General features: G+C 48.4%; 1 protein-coding gene across 2 annotated transcripts in view; it reads left to right on the top strand.

Annotated features, from left to right (window-relative positions):
- Positions 1-14,979, top strand: part of Wdr25 (WD repeat domain 25) — a 129,261-nt gene that overhangs the window by 73,528 nt on the left and 40,754 nt on the right. For both annotated transcript variants that reach the window (XM_041633205.1, XM_041633206.1), the window contains exon 3: positions 6,758-6,905. In XM_041633205.1, the coding sequence (XP_041489139.1) occupies positions 6,758-6,905 (148 nt within the window). The remainder of the gene's footprint in view (positions 1-6,757; positions 6,906-14,979) is intronic.

Raw genomic sequence — 14,979 nt, 5'->3', positions numbered from 1 at the left:
CACTCTGTTTCAGTCTCCTGAGTGTGGAATTGTTGGAGCCAGCCACCACGCCCAGCTCAGGAGGTGGTTCTCTGAGATGAACGAGTGTTAAACTGTGAGCTAGAGTCAAGAATATAGAGGAAAGACACAAATTACCAATATGAGAGATGATTAGAGTATGCTAATTATAGACACTACGGATATTAAAAGGATGTGGAGGTAATGCATGATCAGCGTGTGCTAATGAATGCCACAACTTAGGTGACACGAACAATCCCCCAGAAGACCCTAATAATAAAAGCTTACCCAAGAAGAAACATATCTCATATCTATGGAAATAATTGAATTTTTAGTTCAAACTGTTCCCACAAGGAAAACTCTAGGCCCTAATGGCTTCACTAATGAGTTCTAACAAATATCTAAGGGAAAGAGTATCCATTTGCTGTGGGTTGAATTACATGTACCCTTGTCACCCTCAATTTCTTTCTCAAAGTCCCAATCCTTAGTGTTTTACAACATAACCATGTTTGGAGATTGAATCTGTACAGAGGTAATTGTTGGAAATTGAGGCTGTAGGGTGGGCTCCAGTGCTATGTGACTCGCGTTCATAGGCGGGAGATCAGGAAACAGGCATTTATGGAGGAAGACTGGCATGCAGACACGAAGGCAGCGCTTAGGCATAAGAGAAAGGAGTCAGCCCATGCTCAGAGGGACCTAGCTCCTGGAGCTATATTTTGGGGGGATGTTGTTACACTGGCTACTGTTATCCTGGGGCGTCAAAGAGCAAGGACACCTTCCCTGACTAGTTCTCCTGACAATCAAGACAAGAAAAAGACATAATGGAAGCAAACATCCGTCCAGTATCTCTGATGAACTGGCCAACATTTTTAGACAAAAACTTTAGCAAATCTATTCAAGCATCCACTTAAAATATTATGACTAAGCAGGGTCAGTCCCAGGAATGGGAGCTGAGCATGGGTTTTGAAGATCAATCAGTGCAGTGGTTGATATGGAACTGTAATATCAGTGATTAACTGTAAAGAGAAAGCTATAAGTAGATGGATTTTGGTAATACCTAACATCCATTCCTGATTACATATGTAGAAAACCAAAAGCAACTTCTCAGTGCCAGCACAGTGACTTGCATAGGTGAAAATGCTTGCCAAGCAAATCTGATAATTTGAGTTTGATCCCCGGAATTCACAGTGGAAATAGATAATCAACTACCTCAAATTGTCCTCTGAACTCTCATGGTATACATGTTTCTGTACTCATACATACAGATCACTGTTCCACACACACACACACACACACACATACACGTGCGCGCGCGCACACACACACATACACAACATTTTTTTTAAATTTATTTATTTATTAAAGATTTCTGTCTCTTCCCCGCCACAGCCTCCCATTTCCCTCCCCCTCCCCCAGTTAAGTCCCCCTCCCCCCTCAGCCCGAAAGGCAATCAGGGTTCCCTGTCCTGTGGGAAGTCCAAGGAACCCCCACCTCCATCCAGGTCTAGTAAGTTGAGCATCCAAACTGCCTAGGCTCCCACAAAGCCAGTGCGTGCAGTAGGATCAAAAACCCATTGCCATTGTTCTTGACACTTAAGGTCATGCTCAACCTCCTTAGCGATCAGGGAAATGCAAATCAAGACAACTTTAAGATACCATCTTACACCTGTCAGAATGGCTAAAATAAAAAACACCAATGATAGCCTTTGTTGGAGAGGTTGTGGAGAAAAGGGTACACTCATCCATTGCTGGTGGGAATGCGAACTTGTGCAACCACTTTGGAAAGCAGTATGGCGGTTTCTCAGGAAATTCAGGATCAACTTACCCCTGGACCCAGCAATACTACTCTTGGGAATATACCCAAGAGAGGCCTTATCATACAACAAAAGTATATGCTCTACGATGTTCATAGCAGCATTGTTTGTAATAGCCAGAACCTGGAAACAACCTAGATGCCCTTCAATGGAAGAATGGATGAAGAAAGTATGGAATATATACATATTAGAGTACTACTCAGCAGTAAGAAACAAGGACTTCTTGAATTTTGCATACAAATGGATGGAAATAGAAAACACTTTTTTAAAAAAAAAAAAAGAAAAGCTATGTTGAGCAGATAGTAGGGAACCTCTCAATTGATAAGGGCTTTCCACTAAGATGGCTCTGGCAAGATAAACTGTGTAAAAGACTGACTGGAAGAGCTGATGAAGCAGGAGGAGCTACTGTGGACCACACAGCAAGCACAGTCATCCCAGAAATGTGACAGTGATGGTCTCAGATGTGGAGATATGGGCAACTCTTAGGTGATTTTTTTTTTCTGTCTTTGATAAATACATTTTTGTTGAACATGCTTATTTCCCATGTCACCTGAGAAACAACCATCCCAAAAGGGGCCCTACAGGGCTTTCCTTTTTTGCATTTTGTAAAGTTTGAGTGTTTTGTAAGAAGATTGAGTTTCTCTTAAAATATGGAATAGGGCCCATGAGATGGCTCGGCGGGTAAAGGTGCTTGCTGCATAAACCCGGCCACTTGAGTTTGATCCCTGGAACCCATGGTGGAGCAAGAGAATTGAATCCTCAAGGGCTGTCCTCTGCCTTCCAATAATGATGATAAGTAAATGAAAGCAAAACCCAAACCAACAGACAATCAAGAGTATGGCCTGAGACTGAAGTAACAGGTCGTTGAAGACCCAGAAAGGCTGATGTGGGAACGGCGGTAGCCAGGGCGCCGATACCAAGTCCTACTGCATTTTACTCATCATGTTCTTGTCAAATCTGTGCTTTGGCTGGACACACAAACCGTGTTAATAATTGTAGTTAATACATGGAGCCGTCTCAGAACATTCGACAGTAGACTGAGCTCCTTAATCCTGTGAAGGCAGTTTGGGATCTCTAATTACTTGGTTGAAAAAAGGCAGACACTCGGGGCTGCAGCAGTGTTTGGGAATTAATCTTTAAAGCCTGACAGTGAACATTCAATTCAATTAGGGAGAGCAATTGGCGAAGATTCCTCTCGCCTTCGCCCCTGGTAGCAAGCCCAGACTGATTGGTCCTCATCTATCCTGCTGCCGTCATCAGCAGAGCACCTTAGCAGACAGGTGTGCAACTTCACCTAGCGGGGACGAAATGTCACACCTTTACCAGCTCTGTCTCCTTGGACACCACTGCCCAAGAATCCTAGCACACTGTGCTGCCCTCAGGCATCTTGGGGTCTAAACTTTCTTCTGCTTTCTTCCCAGTTCCTTCCATCTGCTCCATGTCCCTCCCTGCCTTTTCCCTCTCATCTCTTCGCCCCGCTCCTTTTTCTTCTCCCTCCTCTCTAACTCAACACCTTACTGCACATCACAAAAGGTTTATATGTAAGTGCGTTGTACTTGGAAGTATAGGGCAGGGACTTCCCCACTCTTCCTTCTCATGGCTTCCCTCACTCAGTGCTGTGCTCTGGCCTTTCTTTCAGCTTGGTTCTCTTAGAGCTGGCCATTCTCCTTGCTGCTCAGACCCCAGACCTAAGGTGGTCCTGTTCTCTCTTACTTCTCTACTGTCTTCCCTCTAAGGGGTTCCTATTGCTTCTGACTCCCATATGGACCCCTGTCCCCACTGCTGCTACCTCTGTCCCAAATTCCTACATAAGCCCGTGCATCTTTTTCCTGCAGGGCAGCTAAAGGGGTCGTGTGGGCTGGAGCCGGCTACCTCCTCCCCCAGGAGACCCCGAATGCTCTGCTGCTGTAGAGACACTCTCACCATGCCCCTTCTTGTCACATCCTGTTCACCTCTCTGGCCAGACTGGCCTTTGTGATGTTGCATACTCAGGCAGAACTCTTTTCTCACCCCTTCGTGTGGCCTACCATGGCCACCCTCTCAGCCCCTTCTCTTGGCTTTAGAGCCCCCTTTCTTGCTGACCTTGGACCATCAGTCTTAGTGCCTGATACACTCCTTCTGCTGGTTTGTGTGGGCCCTGTCTTCCTGACAGTAAGGTCAGTTCTTGGAAGGCAAGCGTTTGATTTTGGTTGTTTCCTGTGAGCAGTGCTGGCTCGCTAATAAGCACCAGGAGTGTTTGTTGAATGAGTAAGTGGAAGAGCTTCACAGAGGCAAACATTGGACACCATTGTTGCAGAGCCGCCGTCTTCCTCCCTGTTCCCCTCCATGCCACTCTCTTTCTCAGAGGAAGTACTGAGCAGTGTTCCTAGCTCCTGCCAGTCCTAGGGGCAACAACCATCCTGAGCTTGGTTTAGGGTCTTACTGAAAATGCATGAGTAAACAAGATGTGTGTGTATGTGTGTGTGTGTGTTTAAAAAAACACGGTGAAATATAATAAACTCTACCACTGTAGCTGAGTTTAGGGCTGCAGTTCATGCTGTTGGCCAGCTTGGCTGTACCCATCCCCAGGACGCCTCTTACTCTGCCCACATTCCACCTACACTCCAGTCTTCCAGCTCCTGGCTGCAGCCTTTCTGTTTCCTGTCTGTGATTCTGACTACTCAGGAAGCAGCAGGAAGGGAATCCGTCCAGCATCCATCCTTTTGGGGCTGGCCTGCCCCACCGAGTACAGTGTGATCAAGGTTCCTGCACGTTGTGGCTGCTATCAGGGAACACTGCCTAGAGGCACTCCACTGTATGGGCCGATTCCATTGTGTTTACCCTTTCATCTGTCTGCGGACAAGTGGGCTCCTTCCACCCTCTACCCATATAAATAAGGGCAAAACTTCCTTGAGATCCCACCCAGTACCAGATGTTTGGGTTTCTTCTCAGAAGTGGGATTGCTAGGCTTCATGGTAACCCTACAGGTTTCTGGCAATCACTGAGTTGCTGTCCGTCATGACTCCACTATCTTGCCTTCCTGCCAGCATTGTAGGGGGTTCTGATTTCTCCACATCCATGCCAAAGCCTGTTATTTTTGTTTCTGTTTTTTATACCAGCCGGCCTAATTAGTATGATGTTGTAGTTCATGTGTCTTAGGAAATGCCGTCACACTTTGTAAACGCGGCTTGTCCTGTGTGCGCGGTGTTGGCCTCTTCCTGCCTGACTGTGTGAGCCCCGCAGAGCCTCACTTGCTCACTTAGTTTTTCTCTTAGTGTCATACTTGTGCATAATTCCAAAGAAGCAGCCACGTTCTGCTTTCTGTTGCCCTGCTGCCAATCCCTCTGCACTCCCCAGCCTTCTGGCTGCTCCTATTAGTTCTGTGTCTTTAAACATGACTACTGCTGCCTCTTGGTCTTAGTCTTTTTAATTTGAGACCTAGCTGTTGACCCCTGGCATGGAAGGGGAAAACAGAAGGGTCCTCCACACATTCTGTGGGACCTTTTCCTCATGATCTCTTGTTCGGGTGAGCATAGATATGTACATATTCCTGGAAACCTTTCAGAACTCAGCAATTTGAGAGCCTCCAGGACTTGGCAGGTAGAGGTAGCTCATCTCTAGTGGAAGCTGTCCTAGGAGCAGGTTTGTGGAAGTGCGTGGGTGTACTTGTTTGGGCTTTTCTAGAACTTACTCAGGAAAATCTGGTGCCAGTGATACTCAGGGAATCTTGCTGTTTCAGAACTCTAATTCCCACACGCCCTGCCCAACTCTATTGTTGCTCCTGCCGCAGAACCGCCCCTGCTCCGGCCTCATCCCTGCCCAACTCTACTGTTGCTCCTGCTGCAGAACCTCCCCTGCTTGGGTCTCACTCCTGTCTGGGGCAATGCTTTTGTTTCCACTTCATGGAGTGAGAGACTTAGGCTCAGTGAGGTGGAGTCCCTGGATCACAGGACCACATGACCAGCAAGATGCAGTGTCAAGGGGAGTGTCTACAGTGTGTGCCCTTCACCCTGTAGTGACAGTGAGGAGAACCAGCTCCAAACACCTCTGTGGCCAGGCCTTCCAGCTGTGGTACTGTAGCGCTCCTGCCTGGGCTTGTAGGCCACTTGGAGTCAGCTTTGTACTGGACTGATGGAGGAAGGTCATTGGTTAATTAATAAAGAAACTGCTTGGCCCTGATAGGTTAGAACATAGGTGGGTGGAGTAAACAGAACAGAATGCTGGGAGGAAGAGGAAGTGAGGTAAGACGCCTCAGACAGATGCCAGGCCGCTGCTCTCCAGGACAGACGCGATGAAGCAAGCCGCCAGGTTAGACATGCTGAATCTTTCCCGGTAAGACTGGTGCTACACAGATTACTAAAAATGGGTTAGGCAAAATATGAGAATCAGCCTGTAAGAGGCTAGAGCTAGTGGGCCAAGCAGTGTTTAAAAGAAAACATTTGTGTGTTTGTTGTTATTTTGGGGTTTAAGCTAGCCAGGCGGCCAGGAGCTGGGCAGCGGAACACAGCCCGCAGCTCCCTCAACACTGGACAGTCTCCTGGGAGCCTCATTCCCCAATGGGGAGGCAGGATGAAGGTGAGGGGCAAGGACCCCTCTCCTAAGAAGACACAATTGCTCCGAATCTGTTCCTTATACTTTATGACTGGCCCCTGTCTGCTTTGACTGTGGCCTGGCCATGTGCTCTGTCTGCTCCAGAACAAGTAGCCGTCCAATGGAGGCTGGGGCAGGACTGTGACATGTTTGGAGCCAGCAGGTAGGAGAGGTGTGAGGTTGAGTGGAGATAGGGAATGCTGTTTTCATAGCCCAGAAAAAGGAAATCTGCACATTTCTATGAGGAGAGAGAAAGCGACTACAGCTTTTGTTTTGATATGGAATAATAGGAACCCCATTTCCCGGGAGCCCCTTGCAGACCTCGAGCATAGCACTCACCACAGTGTCTGGCGCTGCCTCTCTGTGTTTCCCTTGCAGGTATGGAATGCTGTGGACTCGGGGCACTGCCTGCAGACCTACTCTGTGCACAGTGAGGCCGTACGGGCTGCGCGGTGGTCTCCTTGTGGCCGGCGCATTCTCAGTGGCGGCTTCGACTTTGCCCTGCACCTAACAGACCTCGAAACAGGTGTGTCCTGATGTCTCACAACCCCAGGTTAGCCCTCTCCCTGGGAAAGTCTCTCCAGAGGGTCCTGATTGCAAACCACCCATAGTCATGGTGTGGTGAGGGCCTCAGGACAGACTCATTTCCCTGACGGGTGTGCAGACCATTTGCAGTGGTACTGCAGCTGTCGACAAAGTCCTGGGACCAGTTCTCTGCCAGTCAGCAAAAGACAGCCACTGTTGTCTCAGCCCCAAGCTGCAGGGCCGGATAAAGAGGCAGCTTTTTAATCAACTTCTGCTGTGTAATTTGGATCAAAATATCACGGTGTCCTATGGTTGGCATCAGTTTAGAATTCCTCTCAGTCCATGGGGTGGAACTAAGTTCCGTAGGGAACTCTTCAGAGGGGCTCTTCCCAGTATTTATAGTGAGAGGCCCCCAGGCAAGGGGGTTTCATGTAGGAAAATCCTCAGGAAGCCTCCATTAGTTAGGGAAAGAGGGAGCAGCCAGCAAAAGGGGTTTTCCCAAGCAGGGTCGATGCAGCAGTCCTGGGTTGGGCCACTCAGTGATGGCAAGGGAGACTGGGGACTGTTGACTATGGAGTCTAACCTATAGTATCCAACTCAGCCCTGGCTTCCTGGACAGAATTCTCATTTTGGCTGTCAGCAGCAATGGGCCCCGAGGCCTGACAAGTTAGGGACTCGTGACTGTGGGTGACTGATGATGAGTTTGGGGCAGCCGTGGGACGTGGTCCTCTTTGTGTTCCAGCTAGGAGGACCTGGAACTGCAGCTGCTATCATGTGACATGTGGCTCAATGAAGGGGTGGGAGAGGAGGCGCTTGTCCCGTCAGGTGCGCTGAATCATGGAGGGCGGCGTGCTGCCAGGGTTCCCAGGGGCTCTTGTGTGCAGAGTAGGAGTAGAGAGGCGGGGCCCCACTTCTAAGTGCTGCTGTCCAGTGGGGAGCGATGGAAGGCCTTTTTCATCTTCCTTTACCGGGAATGGTGTCTGCATGGGGCTCATCTACTGCAGAACTGTTTTCATTCCTTTAATTTGCTACGTATTATACACATACCATGTGCATGGCCTGTGCTGGGGTGTGCTGGATGTCGTGTCCCCGCAGAGGGCAGAGTTGATGCGTTTGGATCTCAGCCTCCAGAAAGGCCTCTGGACCCCAGATGAGGCCTGTCCTGTGAGGATAGCTGGCATTTCTGTCTGTGTCCTGGCAAGTGTGTGTCCCCAAGGATGGACCCATCCTGGTGGTCTCTTTGTCATTGCTTGGACGAGGCTGGCTCGAAGCTGCGTAATTGGAGAGCTGAGGCTGGCCTCTGCCGCGTCCTCCTATGCTGAGTAATGAAGCTCCCAGGGCTGCTGGGGTGGGAAACAGCAGATGCTTGCACACCCCTCCCTGGCCCTGGGTCTTCTTAGCACTTGTGTACCCTGTGGCCTTTGTCCGGCTCTAACTAGTCTTGTCCTTTCTCTTTCCTGAAGTCTGATCTTCCATTTTCTTCTTCTGCTTCTCCCACCCATGGTGATTTGGCTTTTTCATTTCAATCTAATTAGAGCGCCCTGCCAGGAGAAGGCTGCGCAGGGCGTTCTCTCTGCAGTGCTTTGGGAATTAGTCACTCGGTGCCCATTGTCATTAATGGGAATTTGGCGCCAAGGCCATTCATCCTGGTGTCCTCAATCAATACAGTTAAAAATCTGTGGATTCGAAAATGTCAATACCCGGCCTGAAATATGGAGGGCCAGTACCATTTTATCTCGTTAATTTATAGTTCTGACGGGCTGTTGGCTTACGGAACAGCCATGAATCAACACTTAATCAAATCTGCTCACAGATTAATTATTTTTGGCGCTCTTGTTTCCGTCTACAATCTTCCTAACAAACGTCTCTGCTACATTAGGCACACAGGCAGCCTCAGGGAACACTGGCAGACACCACCCAGGCCCTGAGTGACACTGACTTTGTCTGTGACCTGTCCTGCAAACCAGGATTGGTTGTCTCCTTCGAGTCCCGCTGGAGCTTGCTCAGCCCTGAGGGCCCCTCTTGCCGATTTCAGCTCCTTAGAGTTGTCCTTCTCCTTCATGGTGGGTGGCAGCTTTTCCTGAGAGTGGGGTGCCTTCTATTTGGGGTCTGAGGTGGGTGTGTAAATTAAACCCCACAGTTTCGCTTTCCGCAGAACTCTAGGCAGTCATGGCCAGGGACATTCTCTCTAGGATGCTCACTGTCCTGACCTCCTCCCATTATCTCGATGCCACTGTGTCTTTTGTTGGGGTCATGGTGGGTGGGAGGAATTGGCCAGGTGGAACTGCACCCTGCACGACTATTCCTTTTCTAAGAATTGTCTTCGGCCCCATCATATGACTAGGAATGATGCCATAGAGAAAGAATGGTCTGCTGTCTAAGTTCTCGCTGTAGCCCTGGTGTCCCACATGCCACTAGGCCTATATTGAGCTAATACAGATAAATGGAGTAGGCCCTTTGCTTGGGCATCATGGTTAGTCCCCCACTGGCCTGTGAGAACCCCATCTGTATCCCCATTTCTTTGATGTTGAACTGAGGCTTTGAGTGTTTGGTGACTTCTTGAGATCACCCCAACCAGTGGTGAAGCTGATATAGTTTGGGCTTATGGGGCTGGCAAAGGTGTCCTGCCAATACGTGGACTGGTATGGCCTCCCCTAACCTCTGTCTTGGCTCGGCTGCCTTCAGGTAGTGGCTCAACATCTGTAGAAAACAGGCTTTGGGAGAATGGAGTGCCCAGACGGTCTTGACTGACCCCTCTGATTAAGTGGTGGGCTGGAGGATGCTTCTTGAGCTGTGGACAGCTATGTTCCGGTATGAGCAGTGTTCGCCTTGACAGCTCCAGAGCACTTGGCGTAGGACGAGTGAACAGTGTCCAAATGAAGGCCGCAGCGAAGAGTGCTGTCGGCTCCTGAGGTTTTGGAGGAGAGGCCATGAAAGAAGGCTCTGTGTCAGGTTAAGCCTCTGAAGTGGCACTAGCTCCCACTGGTGCTTGAAGCAAGTGCCGCACTGAAGTCAGAGCCTCTGTAAATTTTCAAGCTCTGTGGCACACTCCAGGAGAACCTGCTTAGGGCCCTCAGTGCCCCTGGAGACCAGGAAGAAAACAGTGTGTGCTGGCCGTGTCCCAGGTCTCAGTGGGTAGGGCCTGCTTTCAGACTGGCATTCTTTTCTATTTACCACTTTATGCCCAGTGAGGCTGCATCTAGGTCTAGCAGGGGCTGAGCTGATGATAGTCCCTGGCCCCTGTCCTTCAGGTACCGTCTTGCCCAGTGAACAGCTACCCTCCCACCACCTTTGTTTGCCATGTCACAAGCCCCTCTCTAACCCCCTTATGTATGTGTCCGTCATCTGTGACCCCCTCTCCTGAAAGCTCCCCAAGCAGCTTTTCATTGGCCCCTCTCTGGAGAGGGTTTCTGCACCTCCATAAACCAATCTCATCTCATCCTTAGCTGGGAAGCTCATGCCAGCCCTCCTTATGAAGAAGGCAGTACCCAGGCCCTGGCGCGATTTTATTAATTGGCACGGGTTCCCAGGAGCCGTGTTCCTCCTGTGTGTAGGCAGCAGCCATCAACGAGCAACTGGCCCTTCTTAGGTTAGGCTGCCTTTCTCATCTGACCCTGGAGCTGAACACGGCCGGGGCATGTTTGATTTCAGCATGGTTGGTTCTGTGTTTCAACAAAGCTGCTTATAGCTAAACACAGCTGGTTTGCAAGCTAACTCCCCACCCCCTAATTTTAAGAAATTCAGTTTAGTCCAGACAATTGAAAGTAGCTGGGCTCGGAAAAAGAGTGATAGCAACTGCCAGCCTCCTGCAGCCGCCTTTCATTACTCTGGGGCTTGCTCCTGCCTTTGCTGCATCTTCTCTCACAGCTACTCCTGAAGGGCAGTTTTGAGCCTAGTTTTATGGTAAGGATGCCAGGCTCTGAGCTACACTGCTGGTGAGTTCCAGAACCCTGCTAGTGGGCATGCCGACGAGGCCTACCTGGCCCTCAGCTGGCATCCTGCCAGTCCTCTGCCCACTTGCCAACATGGGCCCTGCTCCTGATACATGGAAGTTGATTTGAAAGTTAGCAAGCTTCTTTTCTCGTTAACTTTGAGTCAGGATGGTTAAATTTACAGCTGGCTGAATATTTCCCAGAGGATGAGTGTAACGATATTGATTTTAGCGAAATGAGTCATATGCCTGCTGCCTGGGAACACAGGCTCAATTACCACGAGCCAACAACATAAGCTTTCCCTTGTCAACATTTTTCCTACATGTTCATGAGTCTATGGCTAGCAACAAAGAGCTACAGAGAAGGAAAGGTCATGAGTAGCTGGCAGGTCTGGAGGTGGGGTGCAGGCATAGGGACTTTAGGGTCACACAAGTTCAGTCACTGTCTGCATGGCTGGCCAGTAGGGCCAGATGTCCTTTCCCTTCCCAAACTCCCTTTCCTCAGCTCTGAGATGCAGGCTAATTCCTGCCATTGCCCACGACTGTGGTGTGCTAAGTGCAAGGTCCAGAGAGGCCTGAAGGACAGACTTATGGAACATATTGGTTCCCGTCCCACTTGTGACCTCACAATAACTTAGTTAAGGTGAGCTCTTGCAGAGGAACAGATGGCCCCTCTCTTTCCTAGGGATCAGCGCTTGGCTTTCACTAAACCTGAAATTCCATTGATGTGGCAGGAATGGTTGGGAACCAGACACACTGATTGGAAATGGAGGTCCTTTGGGGGCCCTGGAGCCTGCCTAACTGTAGTGTCCCCTCGCGCAGACGTTAGGCTGACAGATGATGTTACCCTGGTTACATGGGTGGCTACCTTTAGGGAAGCCTAATGGCTCTACCTAAGGAAGGAAGAGGCGCAGCTCAAAGGAGTTGCCTGTGCAGGGTCACCCAGTGTCGCCTCAGTGACACTGGATGGTGAAGCTATGGGAATGGTGGTGTCAAGAGAACAGAACCCTTGAACATGGTTTTGCTTTAAGGATGATTTATTCTAGGACTGGGGATTGCATTTGGAACCTCATACTCTTTGAGCAAGTACTCTGCACCAAGCCACACCTCGCCAGCCCAGAAACATATTTTCTATTTGTATCATTATTGATCCAAAAAGGAAAAGAAGTAATTTTTCTTAACTCCAAGAAGATCCAAACAGTTTTTATACTGGTTGAGCTCATTATAACCAGATCAATACAGCCAAGTGCCAATGGATTACATATTTTAAAGCTCAATTTCCTATAAGCCTGCAGTGAATAAACAGAATTTCCTATAACAAGCAGACAAGCAAGATAGTCCCAAGGTAAAGGTCTGTTACAGCTAGCCCAAGTGCTGAAGAAGAGAACTGATGGGCAGGCCACCATCCGGGAGAGGGGAGAGAGTGGCCACGGATTCCAGGAGAAAGGCCTTCTCCTCGAGAGGAGCTAGTGCCCCTGGTCAAGGCTGCTCCCTGATGAATGTCTCCTAACCTTTCTGCCTTTCTCTTCAGTAATGGCAGAAGCCAGCCCAGGCTGCTGTATTCCCAGGCCTCATGCAAAAGCTTCAACAGTCATTAGTCTCTTAAGGTTCCCGCTGTTAGAACCCAGCATCCCTTGGCTTTAGCTTTTAATTTAACCACAGATGAATTCAATAAGTTGGGGTTTAATTTTTCAAGCGATAATGGTTCACTTTGGTTGCTTGCTCCACAGAGTGCTATGTACGGCACTTGGTTTTCTGTCCTCCTGCTTGCACGAGGTTGAGCAGCGAAGGGACCACCTGAGTCCCTTCTCAAGAGACAGCTGGTCTGGGAGTTGGGTCTCTGGCTCACAGCCTTATCACCCTGCCTGTCTCAGTTGTCCGCCATGCTGGTGCCTGTGATGCTGATCTCTGAACTAAAGTCTTAGAATTTTTCCTTATTGTTTTCCACTAAGTACCTGTTGGCTTATTAAAAATCTCTTAGCTTTGGACTCCTTAACAAAGAAAAATAGTAAAGCCCCACCTCTTAGAAGTAGAAAATACTTATGACAGCCTCTTTCTAAGTGGGAAACTTTAGTCCTTTCAAAGACAGATATCAGTGTCTTTGGGAATTGAGGGGAATAACATTTAGATTTTTTTTTCTTTTTAGCAGGAGAACTTGAGCCACCACCTTTTAGCAGCCCAGCATTCCCCCCTTTCTTCCCTGTCACCAGCAAGGTTGTGTCACCCACCTTTTAGCAAGCATCTGGTGACTTGCGGCTATTTCAAAATGACAACATGGCTGGTCTCGTGCTGTGCTCCAAGGACCCAGGAAAGCACCTGCCTCCCACCCCCAGGGAGAGTTTTCCTTTGCTGTGGGTCTGAGGATGGACAGTAGTTTCCAGATTTGGGGGTGGAGAGGGGAAGAGACTCTCTCCTCGTTCTATTCAGTGGGACATTTGCTACCTGTATATCAACTAAGTGCCTGATCTCTGACTGCGGCTTAAGGGGCATGGAAGAGGGTCTGGAGAGACGGCTCAGTGGGTAGAGCACCTGCCTCTTAGGCACGAGGACCTGAGTTGGGGTCTCAAGCATTCACATAAAAGCCAAGTGAGGTAGCTCCTGCCTATAATCCAAGCCCCAGGGAGTCAGAGACAGATGCCTGGGGATTGCTGGCCACCAGTCCAGGCAGATTGAAGAGCTCCAGCTTCAGTGAGAGACTTTTTCAAAAAGTAAATTGAGGAAGGCATCCAACATCAACCTTTAGCCTCTCCACCCTCCCTTCACGCCTACATGCAAGCATATACTCACAAAAAAGGTGAAGAAAAGCTTGGGCTGTGAAAAAAAATGAGTAAACTGGAGAAAAAGCATATTCCCAGTTAGATTAGCTTTCCGTACAGTGATTGTTTATGAGGGTGGTTTGAGGGTGTGAAGTCCTAATGCGGCACCCACAGCCTGCTGAGTTCCCTGAGCAACAACATAGCACAACATAAAAACAGTGCTGTAGTTTTAAAAGGCCATCTTCCACTCTCTAGAACCCAGTTTTGAAAACTGTGATCACAGCTCCACAGGGTTGTAGAATTGTGCGTGGGGCTGTGAAGACTCAGCAACTGTTAAAGGTTTCTGAGTGTGCAGTGACCAAAAATGAATTCAAGTTCAAAAGTGTAACAGATCCAAGATGCTTCCAGCAGTGCTCACCCATTTTCATGACTTTACTGCAGCCTCGGCCTGAGCATGCACTGTAGGCATCCATCAGGTAGGACAATGCCAGTGAGACCCACCCCAAAGCCTCAGCTCAGATTCAAGACTCCTGTGTGATGAAATGCAGTGCTAGTCCTGTTCACAAAGTTTTCTGCTCTTGCAGAAATGTAACAGTTCCATTCTGGGACAGAAGGACTTTTAATAGTTTACACTACTCAGCATGTAGGTGTCAGGTTAGACATCCTTGGATTGTATTGTGTCAGAGTGCTGGCTTTAAATTGTTCTTCAAATCAGCTTCATTTTAAGCATGGTGAATGAAGTTTGGCCTGGGATAGAATTTCCAGCAGTTTCTGGAATGGCTCTAGACATAATTCTGTGATTTTTTAAAAATGGATTTATGCAAAGTGGAGTTCTCAGCATCTCTGAATATCAATCAATTTTGAAAAACTTTGAAAGTATGATATACTCTGTTGTATTAAATAGAATTCTTGTTTCTTTTTGTTGTTTATATTTTGAGTTAGGGTCTTACTCTGTAGCCTGGGCTGGTCTGAAATTTACTGTGTAGCCCAGGCTGTCCTCCAGCCTTCTTCCTGAGTCCTGAAAGTACAGGACCTGCCACACATACTGAGGATTTAATTCTCGATGTAAAAATAAACAAGGAATCCATCGCATTAGTATGCAAATTTGATTTAATCTTTAGTAAATAGTAAAATTATATGTATGCCAAAGAATTGCTTTTAAATATTTTTATGATTATTATCAGCAAATATTTGTTGTTTGTACCTACTGCATATGCTTATGTACCTGAGGGTGCATGAAGTATCTTGGATGAAAGGAGCGGTAAATGACAAAGGCTGGTAAGCCCTCCTTTCTAGGGTTTGCCTTGTGTCAGTGTCTCCTCCTGTAATTCTTGGGGTGCTGGGGGGCAGGTGGTCAGCATTGCTGCATAGCTGAGGGCCTTGAGCAC

The sequence above is a fragment of the Microtus oregoni genome, unplaced genomic scaffold (genome assembly GCF_018167655.1).
Source record: "Microtus oregoni isolate MIOR12 unplaced genomic scaffold, Mior012 000043F_ref0000047, whole genome shotgun sequence".
NCBI classification, from domain to species: domain Eukaryota; kingdom Metazoa; phylum Chordata; class Mammalia; order Rodentia; family Cricetidae; genus Microtus; species Microtus oregoni.
This window is presented reverse-complemented; position numbering and strand designations above follow the sequence as displayed.